General features: G+C 50.3%; 1 protein-coding gene across 1 annotated transcript in view; it reads right to left on the reverse strand.

The window, feature by feature from the left end:
• Positions 1–19338, reverse strand: part of SETD2 (SET domain containing 2, histone lysine methyltransferase) — a 51504-nt gene that overhangs the window by 22320 nt on the left and 9846 nt on the right. Inside the window, exons 2-12 of the mRNA XM_041464171.1 lie at positions 18027–18042; positions 10307–14712; positions 9264–9395; positions 8298–8426; positions 7020–7143; positions 5927–6004; positions 5587–5684; positions 4345–4471; positions 2950–3084; positions 2463–2591; positions 658–1308 (exon numbers count right to left, since the gene is read on the reverse strand). Coding sequence (XP_041320105.1) covers positions 658–1308; positions 2463–2591; positions 2950–3084; positions 4345–4471; positions 5587–5684; positions 5927–6004; positions 7020–7143; positions 8298–8426; positions 9264–9395; positions 10307–14712; positions 18027–18042 — 6025 coding nt within the window. The remainder of the gene's footprint in view (positions 1–657; positions 1309–2462; positions 2592–2949; positions 3085–4344; positions 4472–5586; positions 5685–5926; positions 6005–7019; positions 7144–8297; positions 8427–9263; positions 9396–10306; positions 14713–18026; positions 18043–19338) is intronic.

A 19338-nucleotide genomic window follows, 5' to 3' on the forward strand; every position in this document is an offset into this window, starting at 1 on the left:
AACTTGGCATGGCCAACAGACCCTTCTCTGGAGGCTCCACACGGTGCAGATCAAAAGCAGAGGTTGAAAGGATAAGAAAAGCTGGGGATGTTGGGATAAACTCCATCCAGAGAATCCCAGAATGGTTGGGTTGGGGGTGGAACCTTAAGGATCATCCAATTCCACTCCCTGTCATGGGCAGGGACACCTTCCACTATCCCAGGCTGCTCCAAGCCCTGTCCAACCTTGGCCATTTCCAGGGATGGAGCATTTAGGAGTAGCCTTGAACACTTCCAAGGATGGAATTCAGGAGCAGACAGTCCATCCATCTGTTTCCACGTTGAGGGATGTGGGCCACTTCCACCCAAAATGCTCATGGGAATCTCAGTCCCTCAGAGCTGCTCATTCCCTGGAAGTCTAAGGGGATGACCAAGGTGTCCTTGTGTGCCCAAACCCAACCAGCTGCTGGTTTCACCAACACCTGGACATTTCTCAGGTCACACCAGGGCAGCTGCCACCAGAGGATTTATACAGAAAGCACTTTTTGCATGGAAAAGGCCATTTAGTTACCAAATATTGACCAAAAGACGTCAAACCAGCCCCATTTGCACCACACCACCACCAAATCCACGTTTTCCTTAGCTCCAGGTGCTGGAGCTGCACGGAGCTGCCTCTTACCTTGAGCTCCTTCCAGCTGTCGAGCAGCCTGGTGGCCAAGTCGCTCACATCCACGATTTTATCCGTCTGCTCCTGGCTCCTCTCGCTCTCCACGTCGGAAACTCCTTCCTCCTCGTCCTGTGACGGCGTCTCCATGGCCATGGGCTCCTCCAGCTTCCCTCCATTGCTCTCCTTGACCTCTGCCTCAGGCTCGGCCTCCAGCTCTGCAGGCTGGGATTTGCTGCTCTCCACCGGCGCCTCCACAGCAGTTTTGATGTCCTGCTGCTGCTGCTGCTGCTGCTGTTCCTCTGTCACCTCCATTGGGGCTGCCTCCAGCTGGTCCAGGTCCTCCTTGCCCTCCTTCCCTTCCAGCTCGCTGGTGGTGTCCGAGATGGCGCTGTCCATGCTGTTCTCACTGATGATCTTCAGCCTGCGGAACACCAGCTTCTTGGGGGTGTCCGTGTCACCTTCCACGCTCTGCTTGGCCGAGAGCTCCGGGGTGTTGAGCGGGGTGTGGGCCCGGGACGTGTTCTCGCTGGAGTATCCGTCGCCCTCGCTGAGCTGCGGCACCGCCGTCTTGGTCTGAGCCCAGCGCTGGATGATGGGCAGCACCTTGCTCTCCTCCAGCATGTTCTTGGTAGGGATGGGCAGCAGCTCCAGGGTCTTCATGATCTAAGGGCAAGGACAAGCAGGGCGTTGTCAGAGCCAGCAGGATTTAAAGCTGTGTCCGACCTGGAATAATTCACTTTTCTCAGGAAGAATTAACTCTGGAATATCAAGGTGATCATAAAATCCTGGTTTGGGTGGGAAGGGACTTAAAGCTCATTCAGTTCTCCTTGCCATGGGCAGGGACACCTTCTGCTATCCCAGGCTGCTCCAAGCCCTGGCCTTGGACACTTCCAGGAATGAGAAGTCCACCACCTCTCTGGGCAACATGTGCCAGGACCTCACCACCCTCACAGGAGGAATTAATTCTTCCTTAACCACTGATCTAAATATTTCCAAGAATTCCTTCCCAATATCCCAAAATCTAAAATCTAAATATCTGATCTCATCTATTTAATGACAATCACAGGTCATGGGTGATGGATTTTGGGAAGAGTTTATTCATGGAAAAGGTCGTTAAACATTGGAAGGGGCTGCTCAGGGAGGTGGTGGAGTCCCATCCCTGGAGGTGTCCAAGGAACACCTGGAGGTGTCACACAGTGCTCTGGGCTGGGGACAAGGTGGGGATCAGGCACAGCTTGGACTCAATGACCTTGAACTTCCAGAAGTCTTTGGGCATCCAATCCCAAATTGCTTATGGAAAACTGAAACATTCCAGCTCCACTTCAGACTGTCAGGATCTCAAATTCCCTGTGCTTCAGCACAGAATAAACAGCAACAGCAACACTCTTTAAGCTCTGGCTCATGGAATCTATGTCAGGAATCTAAGGAAAACCACAGGAGCAAATTCCTTCTGTTTATTAAGGATCTGCCTGAGGGCAGAAGTTTCAGGCCTGTGGTTCTGAGGCACCTGAGGTTGTTTTTCATGAACACTTGGCATGGATTTGTATTTAAAAAAAACAGAAGGAAAAGAAAATCCTCGTGATCCCGAGCATTCAGCAAAGCTGCCAAAACCCTGTTCCCCAAAAAAGGCTGGCCAGCCCTGGCACAGGCTGGAGTCACCATTCCTGGTGGGATTTAAGGGCCCTGTGGATGTGGCACTTGGGGACAAGGGTGAGTGGTGGCCCCAGCAGTGCTGGGGAATGGTTGGACTCGATCTTAAAGGGCTTTTCCCACCTCGAGGATTCCATGAGAGCCCCCAATCCCATGGAATCACTGACCTCCAGCTGCAGCTTCAGGTTGTTGGCCGTGCTTCCTCTGCCATCGCCCAGCTCCGTCATCCAGATCCAGAGCAGGGACAAGCCGTGACACTCCAGGAAGGACTTGAGGCAGGACTGCGAGTGCGTGTTCTGGAGAGCCAGATGTGGGAACAGTCAGAGACCTCCAGGCAAAAACATGGAAAACTCCTGCACTGGGATCATGGTCAAAGCCACGGCAGAGCCAGAACTTGGCACCCAAGCAGGTGCAAGCTGATTTGAGTGGCTGGAACTGCTGGGATTGGAGCAGGGATCCAGCAGCAGGACCATTCCAACCACTACAGCTCATACTGGGGAACAACACTGAAGGACAATGGATCCTGGAGCTGCTCAGCTGAGCTTGGGATGCAGCAAAAAGGGCAGCACCTGCCTCCCACACTCCCCACTTTCCTCTGAGGATGACAAACTTGAACAGGACGTGCATCCCTCCCCTTCCCAGGCCGCTCCTCACCTGGATGAGTTTGAGGCAGGTGAGTTTCTGCTCCAGGGTTTCGATCCGCACCATGAGCCGGGACAAGCTCAGCACCTGGTTTTTGTCAGAGAGACCCTCCCCGTTCTCCAGCAGCGCCTCCAGCTCCCCATCCACCTGCACAGCCACAGCAAAACACCCTCAGGCTCAGGCCAGGCAATTCCCTGACTCCAAGCTCCCTTCTCCCTAAGGAAAACCTTTCAGATCTGCTGGAAATCCCAGGTGTTTGCACCAAAACCCTCTTGGTCCTGAGTTTATCTTTTCATGTAGGAAAACAAACTAAGAAATTATCTTTAATTGCAGGTAAAACTTATTATTTCTGTTCTGAGTTGTATAAATTCTTTATAAATTTGTAATGATTAATGGATTATAAACTGTAACAGATTCATACAACCAGAGAGTCCCTCTCCACACGGACACTGAAATATCACCCTCTCATTTAGTGAATAATTACTGCTTTAAAACACCCTATAAATGATTTAGGAATTATTTCTTGGCTTACTCACTCTCTATAAATGATTTAGGAATTATTTCTTGCTTTCCTCCCTCTCTGATACAGCACATTAAAATGAAACTGGCGTTTTTAAACTTCCCAAAAGAACTAGGAATAAATCTTCTCCATAGGAACAGAGGCTTGTCCCTTCAAGGATGGAATAATTACAATCTGTAGGAATTAAAGAAGAGCCTGTGCAGGTTCTTGCAGAAGATTTCACCCAAAAAAATTCCTCTTGCCCTGGATTCTCTGCACTTTTTCCACATGGCATGAACCCATCCCTGCAATTCCATGTGCTGTCTCTAAAATTCCACCTCCCAACCTGGAAATGGTGAAACTCTGCTCTTGGAGCTGCCAAATTTCAGGTGATGCCTTAAATGGCAAAGCCAATATTGTTCACCTTTCATCACTGTTTGAAAATCATGGAAAGCAACCCACATTTTTAAATCCAATTTATGGTGGGGTTTACTTATGGATGAGCAAATGCTGGACCTGGGAAAGTCATTCTCTGGTGGGACTTTAAATAACCAGGAGAAAGGAAATTTGATTTAACTGAAGATCCAAGAAAACAGAAATCTTGAGGGACCTTGTGAAATAAAATCATTGGAGTTGGAAAAGACCTCCAAGATCATCAATCCAACCTTTGATGGCACTGAACCCTGAGGTCATCAGGAGTAAACTTCTCCCAAAGGAACAGTGATGGGATGAGAGGAAGCGGCCTCAAGCTGTGCCAGAGGAGGCTCAGGTCAGATATTGGGGAAATTCCTTCATGGGAAGGGCTGGTGGTGGTGGAATCCCTGGAATAACTGGAGGCATTTAAAGCCACGTGGGTGGTTTTGGGGGATGGTTGTGCTCAATCCCAGAGGCTCAATCCTCAAACTCACCGAGTCCTTTTTCCGGGAACGCTCCTTCTTCATCTTCCCTCCGGCCGCGCGGATGCTGACCCTGTTCTCCCCTCCCAGGTACCCCCGGCAGTTGGAGGAGCCACAAAAACATTTCTGGGCCTCTTTGCTGTGGGGGGGACACAAAGGGAGGTTCAACAACAGCTCAACCCCAGGCACAGCCACCTCTGCGCCTTCAGAAGCCGGGAATGGGAATGGTTCTGCATGGAAAACCCAAATAAAGTCTTTATTCCCAACACAGCTGCCATGATCCCCATATGTGGCAGCTGGAAAGCCAAGCCTGCCTCACTTCCAGGCTCTCCACAGGTCAAGAACCAGGATCCAGAGAGGAAAAGGTGGAGCTGGTGGGGCTGACAACTTCTTATCCCACATTGCCATCAATATCCTAATTTTCCTACAGAATTTAGGATTATACATGCATTAGGAAAAGCTTGCCTTTCATAGCATTTTATAGCTCATATACTGAATTTTAGAGCTCAAAACAGGATAAAGAATGAGCTCAGGATTCATGGAAGCAGCAAAATCCACATGGAAAATGTGTTTTGGATGTTCAGCCATGGATAACAAATACAATATATATAATAAATGTAATAAATACAATAAATGCAATAAATATAATTCCCAAGGAATATTTCTACCAAGCCTCTGTATTTCCTACTTGACACACCATCCATGTTAAACTCCATTCCACAATTTCTTGGGAAAATGGTAGGGTTTTCTTTTAAATATGTGGAACCCATTGGAGGAACGTGGCTCTGCAGCGGTAAGAAGCAAGGAAGCTCAATTCCAAGAATTTCTAGGAATGAGGAATAATCTTAGAATGCAACAAAAACTCAGAGGAAGGGCCTGAAGAAGGATCCAGAAGGAAAAGGAAGGGATGCTCCTCACGTTATACTTCACCAAACAATAATGGAGGAATCTTAGGCTCAGGTTTAGCAAAGGGATCCCAGTTCCTGGCTGGAACTTTCCCTGCAGCCCTGGATTAGGCCAGGAAGAGGGGATGAGTTATCCAGGGGGTTTTACAGCTCCTCAGGTGCTTGCAAAGCCATAAAACACGAGTGGGAAAGGAAAAACGGGAATTCTCGAGGAATACTGCAAAGTCTAATTAATAACCAGACAGGAAGAAGCAGGGAAGGGAATTATCTGGGAAAAGGGATGGAGTAGGACCAGTGACAGTGGGAGAGGGGAAGAGCAGGAATTCCTGTGCCAGGAAAGGGGACATACCCATATCTCTGGAACTGGTAATCAAAGGTCAGCTCCGAGCCCGACGGGACCAGCTTGGTGGTGAAAAACCCAACCCGGAGCTGCCCATTCACAGTCCACTGTGGAAAAGAGAATCCAGGAGTTATTCCAGCCTCAAGTCCAGGTTTGCTTTCCCTGAGCACACCAATCCTTGGAAAAGCAGCACCGGGGAGTTTAAAACCAGGCAAAGTGCCTGGTTGAAATCCAGGCGTTTTCATGTCACTGATACAACAGCGACAAAACTCCCCAAAATAAAGAAGGAGAACGTTTCACCCTGAGCTCTCCAGAGGGAGGAGCTGCTGGATTTGCTGCAGCATTTTACCTTCTGGGTCTCACAGTTTGGCTCACAGCTGTGGTTCATGAAACGGGAGCAGTTTCCTTTCTGGGTGGCATCGATGATCTGAAAAGGGACAAGAAATGCAGGGAAAAGGCTCAATCCTTGGGAAGCAGCTACACACACAACCCATGTGGGAATCATCTCCTTTCCCACTCTTTATTTGATATTCCCCATCTTTATTTTAGAGATTGGGGTTTGTTAGGACATTAATTCCCCCCAAAAATGCACTTAGGTACACGGCTCCTCATTTTCCAGAGTTCTCCAGCTGGATGCAGATCCTGGATTTTGTTTCTGATACAGCCATGAGGGGATGGGACAGTGAATTTTCTCCCACACACCTCATACTCCAAGGGAAAAGTCATCCCAGAAATAAAAACTCATTTTATAACTAGAAATTCTCCTTTGCGACACTTAAAATCACAAACCAATCTCAAAAAATCCTTATTTCAGGAGGAAAAACACCCAGGAAAAACCACTCTGAGTATTTTTAGCTTCTTTTTTCTCAAGCTCCCCAGACCCAAAAAGTCCTGACAGGAGAGACAAGGAGATTAAGAGATGAAATTTCTATTTATCCCCCTTGTTCTCAGGCAGAGATAACAGCTCCACATCCCTCAGAGCTGAAGCAGCCATAAATAATTAAGGATATCCCATATATAAACATTCCAGTGGCAATCCTGCACAGAGGGACTCTGCCAGCTTAAAATATTCCAATTTCATGGAGTTTAATGTGAAAAGAAATGTGGATTTTTGGTGTATTTGGGCACCCAAAAAGGGCGAGTTTGGCTTGGAGCATCTTCCCAAACTTCTCTCCCATGGAACAATGAGCCATGCTCCATCTTCTCCTTTGGAAAGACACTTTTCCCTCCCTAAGGGCACTGAGATACATTTAAGCTGCCAGAATTTAATTGGAACTGAACAATGGGTTAAAAAATCCTGAGGCTTGAAGTTTCCTTTCCTCAGGAAAAGATTCCCAATGGATTCAGGACGTTGCTCCATGGGTTCCCAAGGAGCTGGTGCTGAACACAGCTAAATCCAGCCTTTGCCAAAGCAATCCCATCCCAGCAATGCCACTGCTCACCTCATCATTCTTCAGGGCCATGAAATAATAGTGGATGTTCTTGTTCCGGGCATATTCCTTCACCCGAGCCTTGAATTCCTTGTGATCCAGCACTTCTCCACAGTATTCCAAGACAAAAGTGTTGCTGCAAGAGGGGAAAACATCAATTTTCTTAGCAAAAAAACCCACACAAATTACATAAAATAATCCCTGTTCAGGTGGATTCTCTGAACACAACTGCCAGCCTGGCCATCCTGGTGGTGTAGCAATAATGATGTGCCTTAATCTCAGGGAATTCTGATTAATTTGGGATTTGATGCTGTCACATGGGAAGGTGACAGAGGGACAAAGCTCCCCTTGGAGCAGGGTTTATTCTAAAAATTCAGTATATTCATAGAGGTTTGGGTTGGAAGGGAACTTTGAGCTATTCCAACACCATTCCATGGGCAGGGACACCTCCCACTGTCCCAGCTGCTCCCAGCCCCATCCAACCTGGCCTTGGACACTGCCAGGGATCCAGGGGCAGCCACAGCTGCTGTGGGCTGGAAAACACTTTTCAGGAAAGAATTTTCCCAATATCCACCCTGAGCTGCCCTGGCCCAGCCTGAGGCTGTTCCCTCTCCTCCTGTCCCTGTTCCCTGGGATAAGATCCCAAATCCCCCCGGCTGTCCCCTCCTGTCAGGAGCTGTGCAGAGCCACAAGGTCCCCCCTGAGCCCCCCCCCTTCTCCAGGCTGAGCCCCTTCCCAGCTCTGTTCCCTGCCCTGGGCACACTCCAGGATGCTCCCTTCTCCCAGTAAACCTCATCTCCCCATCCTGATCCTCCCTTGTGCCTCAGGAGATCTCAATGTCCTCACTCCTCTCTCCTTTCCTGGCCTCACCTAACCCAGCACTTGGAATTACAATCCTGAATTAACAACAGGAGGAAAGATCCCCTCTGGATCCTCTTGTTGTCCAAAGGGGAGGAGGAGGAGGACTCAGGAAGAGAAGTTTTGCAGAGATGGGAAGAGAAGAATGGACACAACTGGAATGAAGTAGGGACAGAGAAAGAGGAGGCAGATTCATCCCAAGAATAAGCCATGGAAAGGCTGTTGGGAAACCAGGAAGAGCAAAACCAGAGTGGGAGATCAAAGCACAGATGGGCAGATGCCAAAGAGGAAGAGAGACACCCAGCAGGGACAGGACGAGCTGGAAGAACCTCAGCCCATCTCCTGACAGGGAAATCCAGACCCCACAGGCTTTTCTCCCTTCAGGAAGCAGTAAAAGGGTGGGAAAAGGCTGTGGGAAGAGGGAAGGCTTACGATGGCAGGTCCTTGGCAGCTCTGAGCCCCCAGCCCTTCTTCTCAGTGAGGATCACCTCCACATCCGCGTGCTGCTTCTTCTGGAAGCGCCGGTTGGAGCAGTAGTCACCGTTTGGACACCGGGAGGAGCTGATGGAAGGGAAGAGAAGGGAAGGGAGCAAATCAATTCCCAGCAGGAAAACAGCACCAACAGGAAGGGCTCAGATGGGAAATAAATCCCAAATAATCATGAGAAATTCCGTGCGAAACCTTCAAATGTGGTTTGCTATAAAAAGCACAACCACGGGACTGTCAACGTGCAAACGCAGATCGTTTATTTCTGGAAAGATAAAAACATTTGGAATGCTGATCCCGCTGTATTTCTGTATCAGGGCACCCCAGTGGGGAGAACTGGGCTCTTCTCCCCTTGTTCTGGGGGTTATTCCTTGAAGGTATTCCCTGCCCTACGTCTGGCCTATGAGATAAGAGCAAAAATTGGGATTCTGCCAGGTAATTCCAATCCTTCCACAATCCTTGTGCCAGAGGGGAATCCCACCAAGCACCCTGTCCCCACCTCCAGCATCCATGGAACACCAAACCTCTTCCAGAGGGAGGAGGAGACACCAGCCATAGGCTGGAGAGCCTCTGGGGAAAGGAGATCCAGGAGGTTGTGAGGGCTGATCTCCTGAAGATCATCCAAAGATTAAAATCATGGAATCATGGAATGGTTTGGGTGGGAAGGGACCCTGAGGACCATCTCATTCCACCCCCTTGCCATGGGCAGGGACACCTCCCACTGCCCCAGGCTGCGCCAAGCCCATCCAACCCCTGAAACCTTCCTGGGATGGAGCAGCCAGAGCTTCTGGTGGCAGCTCCGAAGGTCGCTCCAGGCCAGCACAGACACATCACTGCCACCTCCCAGGAATTCCCAAGTTATTTGAGGGATTCCCAGGACACCTCCAGGCCAATCCATGGACCCCAGCTCACCACTCGATCATGAGCAGGCGATTGAGACAATCCTCTCCACAGGCCACCTCGCCCTGCGCCCGCTCCTCCTTGGACAGCGGGGGACACTCACACAGCATCCGCTTGATGTCCCGGTGGGATTTGTTCTTCTTCCTGAGAAGCCAAGGCATGGAAACACAGGTGAGACAGCAGCCAGGTGGAGAAATTCCTCCTCTATCCTGATCAGTGGTTTTCGGAAAAATGCAAAAATAAATTTCTCAACATGTGGATTGATAACCCTAGGGACAGGAACACCCAAGGACACTTGGCTTGGTGATGACTTTGTGATGACAAAAGGTGATTTCCTGAAGAGAATTCCCAGAACACACAGCTGTTTTTCCTTTCTCCTCCCTGTCTGTGTTTATTTGGACACCCATATTTTAATAAGGCAAATTGGAGGGTTTGGTTACTTCAGCTTCTGCTTTGCTGTCAAGTGAGAGGATAAAAAAGAGGAGAATCAGAGGCAGACAAAAAGCAGGGCATCCACTAATTCATATTTTAGCTTCCATGAAGGATTTGGGGAATGCTCTGGAGTGTGGATCACAACAAGGCAAAAAATCCGTAAGGAAAAATATGGCTATTAGATCTAAAAAAGCTCTTCTAAGATGATAAATAAAGACATGGAAGAAACCAAAACCTTTGGAAAAGTGCCTTGTTTGTCCAAAAGCTTTTCCACACCCAGACGGAATTCCCTGTGCCAATAGAAAGGGAGCAAGCTGGCATGTGGGGACATTAAACAGGCAGGATCTGGTAAAGCTATGAAAAAGGGTACAAATAAATCAAATTTGTCCTCTGATCCTCCCATTTTCCAACTCTTCTCAGCACTTGGGACTGTGTGGGGCAAACTGGGTGATTCTCTTTAGGAGAAAAGAGCCCCGGGTGGCTTTGCCAAATGTGGGAATGCAACATCCCTGCCCCTCCCTCCAAAGGATCTGGCCATAAAAACCCAACCATCCTGGAACCAAATGGAAGCTAAATCCCAGACTTGCTCCAGGGAATTAAAACAAGGATAAAGCAGCAGTTACCTCTCCGTCAAGTAGACGTTCTCCTCGATGAGGTCGAAGTAACAGGGCATCTTCCCCTGCTTGGCAAACTCCTTCCAGCGCTGGGGGTCCCTGAAGTCATCCATGATGCATAACCTGCCCACCATGGAGGAATCCTGTGGCACTGGCTCCACCTGCTCCCCCTCCAGCTTCCCCTTCCTCTTCTCCCCAGAGTCCCCGTCGCTCTCCGAGTCGCTCTCCAACTCCGGACGCCTTTTTTTCGGCGGGCCTCGCTCCTTCACCTCGTTTTTCTCCAAAGCTTTCACCTCGTCCTTCTTCTCCCCGCCCGGCACCGGCTCCTTGGTGGAATTGCTGCTGATCTCGTGCGCCTGCACCGAGCCCTGTTCCTTCTGCCCGGGCATCTGGGATTTTCCAGAGGGGCTGGGGAAGCGGGGCTTGCACTCCTCATCCCAACGCTCATCCTCTTCGTACTCCTCATGGTCTTCCGTGAGGGAATCGGGCACCTGCCCTTGGATGCGTTCGTAGTTCACCACGGAGGCTCTGCTGGCTGCCCTTGCATCCCAGTAACCGTTGCCTTGCCAGTAGCTCTGGGAGCTGGGATAGGTTCCCAGGCCCGGATGGTAAACGTAGCCTGAGTACATCCCAAAGCTGCTGTCCGGCTGCTGGTAGGTGCTGCTGGGTTTCTCCTGCTGGGAGAAATCCCAGCCCACAGCACCCATCTCCTCCGGGGCACGGAAACCATCCAGCCTGGAGTAGTCTCCGAGGCCAGACTGGTTCAGCCCGCCCTGTCCTTGCCGACTGTCAGGCTTGGAAGAGCTCGTCTGGTGCCGGGATGTGTCGGTGCTTTCCAAACTCTCCGGGACACAGAAAGGCTGCTCCTCCGGCCGGCCCATGGGCCTCCCCATGGCCACCACGTCCGGCAGCACCATCCTCTCCTCCGTGCCAGCTTTGCCGTGGCAATCGGCCGTCAGGTCCGCCTGGCTCGTGCTGTCCACGCCGTCGCTCTGGGCCTGGCACGGATCCGCCCGCAGCTCCTCCGGCTCCTTCCTGCTCAGCTCCGTGGAGGTTGCCGGACTCTTCTCCATCCCTCTGGGAGAACACCGGCTCTCCACCTGGGGACCACCTTTACTCCCCATATTTTCTGACCTCTCCTCATAGTAGGGCCTGCTGGGCTCGGGCCGCTCATCATCCCAGTGGTCGGAGAAGCGCCGGTTGCTCCGGGAGGAGCCCGGGCTGCTCTCCTCCATGGCTATGGTGGAGTTCTTGGGAACCACCACGACCGACTGGAGCCTCTTCCGCGGCGTCCCATCATCAGAATCCGAGTCCTCCGTGTCGCTGTCCTCGCTGCCCCCCTCGCTGTCACTGTCCCCCATGTCGGAATAATCATCATGGCTGGCAGGAATGAATTCCGAGGCGTTGCCGCTGCTGTCACACGTTGGGGCTTGGGTCGCCATCTCCGTGTCCTCCGTGGTGACGATGACATCGGAGGAGGGATACAAAGCATCTGGAAAAGCCGAGGCCACCAAAGGCTCGTTTCCCTCATCCCTCTCGGCCGATACGCCAGGACATTGAACCCTCAGCTCATCCAGCTCAGCTCCCTCCGTGGAAACAGCACTTTCTTCCACAACCTCTCTGCTGCGGTGCTCCAGTGGCACTTCCGAATAATAGGAATGTTCATTCTGGAACGATGACTTGCCTTTTGCTGAGCCAAGATCAACGTGCTGAGCATCCAACTCCAGCATCTCTTCTGCTTCCGAATGCTGGAGTGGCTCCTGGCACACACCTGGCGGGGGCACGTCCCATTTGGAAGAGACGCTTTCCTCCGGCATGGGATGATCCGACTGGAGCCTCTGGGAACAGCCATCCTGGGAGGAATCCCTACTCGAGCTTTCCACTGCCAGGCTGACTTTATGGGAAGGATGGCCGTGCTCATCCTCCCCAGCAGACTTGGAATGGGAATCCTCCGTGCTCTCGTAATCGCACGTCACCGTCTGCGGCTCCACCTGCACGTCCAGGAAAGTCTCGGATGTCACTTTCAAATCCGCAGGTTCCGCTTCGATTTCCACTTCCGAGTGGTACAAACCAGGGGTGGCATCATCAGAAATGTAGCAAAAAACCGGTTCTTTGGTTTTGTCACACGGAGTCACCTCCTCATCCAACTTCTTAAGGACAGTGTTAGTGGGATCTACACTCACGACAGGGAGAGGAGCAGATTCCTCCGGCTGCTGCGGCTCCGGAGCCTCTGCTTCCTGGAACAGGCTGTTGCACTCGCTGGACTGGACCTGGGAATCATCCAGCTCTTGTTCTTGGGACACATCGGTGCTCTCAAACCCATTGGATGGCAACGGGTATGACGGGCTGGTCTTGACGGCAGGCGATGCTTCCGACTGATCCAGGCTGTGGTCAGAGGATGCAGCCACATCCTCTGTTCTGCAGGCACTGGAGGTTGCCAGACCCTCATCCTGACCCTCCGGGGAGCCGTTCACGCTCATTTCCGTGGGGAAACACGTTCTTAAGGGATCGTGCTTTGCCTTTAAGAACGTTTCTTGCTCCTTAACACTGTCATGGCCTTTGTTTGCTGCAAGTTCCTCGGATTTTGAATTTGCCAAACCTGCCTTGGACTCGTCGGCCTTTGGCAAAGCGGGAGAATCGTTGAACTGATTTAACGGAGAAAGTGTCTTTTCCCTTTCCAACTTTTTCACACTGGACACCCTGATCTCATTGTTCTTTACACAAGAGGTCTCTAAATCTAGAGAATTAGACTTGGACTTGATTTCTTCGATCGATTCTGTACAACAGAAAGAACTCTTAAATTTATCAGGCTTTGGTGCGGGGGCCTTAGAAGGGGTGGATTTATAGCGGGAGGAATTCACATTACTGTCGGGCTTGGAATGGGATGTCCCCTTCCGACAGCCCAGTTCATCAAGGGGAGAGCACCTTTTGGATACTTCACTTTCAGAAGTCCTTTTGGAATCTCGATCCGCTTTTGAAGACGACCTCCCTCGCCTGTCCACGTCGGCGTGAGACGACTCCACTTTGCTGTCCCTGTCCGACTTGGAGTAAGAGGATCTCGAGTCTCTGTAGGAGGAGGAGGAATGGGAGGACGTACGCCTGGAGTCGCTGGACCTGGAATGTGTCCTCCTGTACTCATCCTCCGAGTCAGAGCTCTCCCGCGCCCGGCTGTCCGCGTACGACCGGGAATAGCGCGACCGTTCCCGGTACGGGGAGCTCCGGTGGTACCGGCGGTCGGAGTCGTAGTAATGTGACCGCTCCGACCTCGAGTAGGAGGAGCTGGTTCGGGAGCTGCGATCGGAGCGGGAACGGGAATGAGACCGGCTTCGCCTCCTCTCTCTGTCCGAGCGGGAGCGGGAGGACGAGTACCGCGAGTCTCTCTCCGATTTGGAATAGCTCGAGTACTTCTCATCCCTGTCCGACCTGGAGCGCGACGAGGACTTGCCCAGGTCATCACCTCGGAGGGACGTGGAGCTCCGTCTGGAATCTCTCTCCTTTTCCGTGCTGGAGATCTTCTGCTCATGCGACCGCTGGCTGGAGGAGGTCCTCACGGAATCCTCGTCGGACTCGGAGCCCTGCAGTGCTCCGTCCGACTGGGAGAACTTCCTCTTGGCCCCCTGCCTCCGGGAGGACACGGGAGCACCCTTTGAGCCGTCAGAAACCTCATCCTCCTTCCCAATATGGGAATCTTCCTTCGGCGGGGTTATCTCCGTCTGCTCGGGCGCAGGTTGAGTCACGCGTTCCTCCGAGCCGCGCGACGCCGGATCCTGCTTGGCGTCCGGCTCCAAGGCCTCCCTGGGCAGCGCCTGGCTTGGCTCCCTCGGCACAGGGGCTTCAGCTTCGCCGGGCGGCGACAGCAGCAGCGCCGGCATCGGTGTCACCGGTGGCGGCGGCGGGGCCGTGGCTCCAGGAACCGGCATCGGTGACGCCGGCGGTGGCGGCGGGGGCGGGGGAGGCGGCGGCGTGGGAGGGAAATCCACGGCCAAGGCCACCGGTTCCGTTACCGGTGCCGGGAGCAGCGCCGCCGGAGCCGGGGGTGGCTTTGCCGTGACGTTCAATAAATGTTTTTTAAAATGAATCTTCCCCAATTCTACCTTCGGCTTTGGAGGTGAAGATTCCTCAGCTGAACTGGCGGTGTCCCCCAGGTCCAGTTTATTTTTGGGGTTAAAATCAGTTGGAAGGGGAACCACTGGAGGGGTGGGAGTTTCATTTTGTTTTTCGTTTCCCAGAGCAGCCAGGAATCGATTGGGTAAAGTTTTCTTGGTTAAACTAAAACTGAAAGACACTTTTTGTCTTCCCTGCTCCTCAAGGTTAACCTTGGTTTTGGTGCCTTTGGGCAAAAAGCGGCTCGAGGCGACGCCTTTAAACACGGGGCCTTTGATAAAACCGGCTCTCGGCACCGTTTCAGGTTTGCCCTGTGGAAGAAAAAGAAGATGGAGTTGGAGGAATTGGATTTTGCGGGGTTTGAACTCAGTTCTGCAGCATTTTCTTTCACCTGGTGAATTTTTCATGATGATAAAAGAGAAATGCATACCCCGGGTCTGTCTTTATTGCCTGGCTCTGTCCTGAAAAAAATCAATTCCTCAGACTTCTCCAGCTTGAAACTAAGCCTCCTCTGAGGTTTGGGCTGAGGCTTTTTATCTGACTTATTAATGACCAAGTTCAAAGTCCTTTTATCATTTAATTTTTTTTTTTTTTTTTAAGAGAGTTCAGCTTATAAAGTTAATTGAGGGCAAAACTCTGCTTTTTTATGCTGTTCCTGTGGTCCCAGGCTACAAAAGATCCTGAGTTTTAAGCTTAAAGTGCATTTGTTTATGTGAATCCACCTGGATGCAGCCTTCAAGTACTAGAGAAGGCTCCAGAAAGAGCTCAGAGCCCTGCCAGGGCCTAAAAGAGCTGGAGAGGGACTGGGGACAAGGCATGGAGGGACAGGACACAGGGAATGGCTCCCACTGACAGAGGGCAGGGATGGATGGGAGACTGGAAATTAGGAATTCCTGGCTGGGAGGGTGGGGAAGGACTGGGATGGAATTCCCAAAGATATGGCTGCCTCTGGATCCCTGGAAGTGTCCAAGGCCAGGTTGGGCACTGGGGATGGAGCAGCTTGGGATAGTGGGAGGTGCCCCTGCCATGGCAGGGGTGGCACTGGATGATCTTGAGAGTCCCTTCCCACCTAAACCATCCTGGGATTTTGGAATTTGGGTCCAACATAAACCAGACCAACAACAATTACAGCAGGAATTTAAACCCCATCCTTTCCCACCTCCCCCCAACAGCCTTCTCCTGGTCATTACTAATTCCGGCAAGTTCCCAGGCTCAGGCCTAGACCAGCATTAATTAACAACTCCCCAAGAATTCCCATCAGGAGCCAGTGGTGCATGATGACTCCCTCACCTCTGGATCAACCGACCGTTCCAAGTTCCATGTCCTTCCCACCAGGAGCTTCTGGCTGCCTCCTGCCCAGGAGCTCACTCAGCACCTTCCACGCCCAAACCCAGGAATTTTCAGAGCACACAGCACCCTATATTCACTCATTTCACTCATTTGAGCATTTCTTCCTCTGTATTAAATCTTACAGCTCATCTGTGTCCCAAGAATAAAATCCCAGAGAAGATGAAGTGGGAAAAGGGCTTTGTTGTCAACAGCCCCTATCTCCAAAAATCCAAACTGCACCACAATTGTGGAATTCCAGACTGGTTTGGGTTGAAAGAACCCTCAGGATTATCCTGCTTCAATCCTGCCACGGGCAGGGACACCTTCCACTATCCCAGGCTGCTCCAAGCCCTGTCCAACCTGGCCTTGGACACTTCCAGGGATCCAGGGGCAGCCACAGCTGCTCTGAAAATTATATTTTTTGTGTTAACCCTAATTCCAATGGAAAGAAGCATTTCCAAATTGTCCAGAGCCGGGTTTTGCTGCTGTAGCTGTGCCATGAGCACATTTTTGGCAGGAGCAGCAGTTTCCTGCAGCCCTCTGTGAATTATTAAGGATTCTGTTATCCTTTAACTCATGGAAAACAACGTGGAGCTGCCCAGGATCAAGGCACCACAGTAAATGATTAAATGAGACACTGGTGGATTGGAAATCCTGTGTTTTCTGCACCCTGGGACATCACATATCCCAAAAATTCCTCGCTTTCAACACATTGGGGTTTCATTGTGAGCACCTGTTAATGGTCTATCCATGACTCATCCTGGTGACCCAACCCAGCATCACTCTGGATCTGCAACAGCAAATTCCCTTCACTGTGAGAAAACCGGGAACAAAACCTGAAAGCATTTCCTTGAAATCCATGGTTTTTATGAGGGGACATTTCAGGGAAGATTTTAAAGAAGTTTCGTGGCTAAAAGGGAACCCAAAACATTGACTTTGGAAAAAAGGAGAATCTCCAGCTCTGAAACGGGCTCCTCTCACCACAACTCAAACCATCTCCACAAAGTCCTGCTGGAAATGCCATCCCTGTTCTCCAGAGAATCCACACATCAAAAGTGATCCTGGCATTAATCCACATTAATTCATGGAAGAATGAAGGACAAAATGAACCCTACTGAGACTACCCTCCTGTAGGAGTTCAGCCTCCTGAAGAGTGAGGGAACAGCATTTTGGGGGATTCCTGGATCAATTATTATCCTCACAAGCAGAAATTCCCAATTTTTTTACTCCAGCCTGGGACAAGAGAAGGGAGCAGGTTCCTCTCCAACCATACCCTGAAGAATCTCCTCAGATCTGAACCCAAATTCTTATCAGAGATAGGATTTTTTAATAATATCAACTATAAATAATAAATTAATAAATACATAGGTAAAAATACTGGAAATTCAGGGAATCAGCATTTCAGAGTTTTCCTCCTTGCTACAACTTTGGTGCCATTATTTTAAGTGTCAATGTTTTGATCAAAATCCTTCTAATTTCAAGCACAACAGCTCTGAAATAATGGGAATAATGGGGTTTGGATAGATCCACCTTGTCCCAAATATGGGATCTGCAGACAAGAAAGAGCTGCCACATTTCCATTCCTCCCCTTCCCACACCTAAATTCAGCAGAGATGACACAATCCAGGATATTTCCCCTCATGAGTTCACCCTTCCAGGGATTTTTTTTTTTCCTTAAATAACAGCAACTTGAACAAAACACAATTCCCAGAATTTGAAACACCCTCCACAGGTAACCTGGTAAATGTAATAGGTGGGAATTACTGAAAAGCTCTCCAGGAGAAGAGGAATTCTCCTTCCTCTCCTGTTTTACAGAAAGGGAACATTACCCAAAATGGAAAAAAAAAAAAAAAAAAAGCACATCCAAAATGATTAACAGCTCTCATTCCAAAACCAGGAGATTAAAATCTATCCCAGGCCTCCAAGTTTTCTCTTTTCCCAAAAAATTCATTGAGTCACAGGCAGCAAAACTCATTATTTTTACAAATTAAGTCTTTAAATAATCAGCACCAACCCACACCAAGCTGTGCCATCACCTCCCGTGTGCTTGTGGCACAAGTGGTACTGGAATTACTGCCACTTTTTCCCAAATTTAATGGGAATTATTGTCCTTCCTTTCCTAATTTAATGGGAATTACTGCCCCTCCTTCCCAAATGTAACCAGAGGAATCCCACAAAAGCATCCATTTGCTTTATCCAGCCCCTCAGTGGCTCTGGATTCATGGAATGACTCAGTCAAACCAACCCAAGCTGGGCTCACAGGAGATCCAGGAACGTTGGAATTGGTTTTACTCACCTCATTCTCCTCTTCTCTATTGCAATCCAGCCGGGGAAACATGGAAAAAAAAACAGGAAAAGAAGGTGTGAAAAAAACAGGAAAGCAGGTAGGAACAAGAAATGAAACACTGGACATTTGGATTTGGAATGGGATGGACTTGGGACACAGAGTGAGGGAAGCACCGACGGCACCCAGACACAAACCAGCTCTGAGGGGAGCGTGGCACAGGTGGGAGGCTCCAAAATTCCCTGGAAAATCCCACATGGATTAGGACAGAGCAAACCTTTTTGGAGAGAACCGCTGGCTTGGTGTTGTCTCCAGTTATTCCAACATGCTGCAGGAACAAAACCCTCAAAAACGTGACTGAAAAAGGTGGATTTGGGATTCTTTCCATTTGAGTACTTCCCTGGATAACCAAAAGTTTCAGCCTCTCGTTGACAGAAATTGAAGACATTAACAAAGGTCTGACTGCTGTGCATCTGCCCTGGCTATTTGCATAATTAATCCCTATTTTGGCAGCTTGAAAATGAATTAATTAGGATCATTCTCCATGCTGAGCCAACAGGAAAGTTGGGTTTTCCCAGCTTTCCACTCTTCCCAAGTTCTCTGCTCCGATCCCATAGCAAAGTCGTTTCTCCTCAGGGAAGGAGAAGGAACAGGAGCACAACTCCTTCTCCTTGCTTTGCTCAATTCCTTGGAGAGTGTCAGGGAATTTCTTGGCCCTGCCAACACACCTCAGCAAAGACACCAACAGTTCCTCTGTCATGGATCTACCCGAGATCCCAAAACCCCTCCCCAGCACTCCAACACAGCCCAGAGCTGGAATTCTCCTTCATTTTACCAGCTTTTACTCAGCACTGTGGTGGTGACAAAGCCAAAGATTTCCCACAGAAAAGTTCACAGATTCCACCTCAAGCATCAATGAGAAATACCCAATTCTGGAAGAAAAAGTCCAAACTTTTGTTTCGGAGCAATGCGGACGCGGCGATGGCACAAGAACCACCCAGGTCCCCAGTGAAACCACCACCAGCTGGGAACTGGGAGCAAAGGGAAGTGCTGGGAAGAACTTTCCCCTCAGGAATATTCTCCTGCCTCTCCCATCCAACTGATCCAGCTCATTAAAAGACCATAAACTATTCCCAGAGCAGCTCCAACAGGGTTTGACTCCATCAAGGAAACCCGAGGCGGGAGTTCCAATTCAAAGGGGTCAGGCAAGGCAGGAATTCCAAATCCCACAGGTTCAGGAGCTCTCCAAGAGCACCACTTCCACTGCAATTAAGGCCCAAAAAGAGCTTTCAATTTCAGGATCACCAGAAGAGGAGTTTGGGAC

The sequence above is a fragment of the Pyrgilauda ruficollis genome, unplaced genomic scaffold (assembly GCF_017590135.1).
Source record: "Pyrgilauda ruficollis isolate IOZ18807 unplaced genomic scaffold, ASM1759013v1 scaffold173, whole genome shotgun sequence".
Classification (NCBI taxonomy): domain Eukaryota; kingdom Metazoa; phylum Chordata; class Aves; order Passeriformes; family Passeridae; genus Pyrgilauda; species Pyrgilauda ruficollis.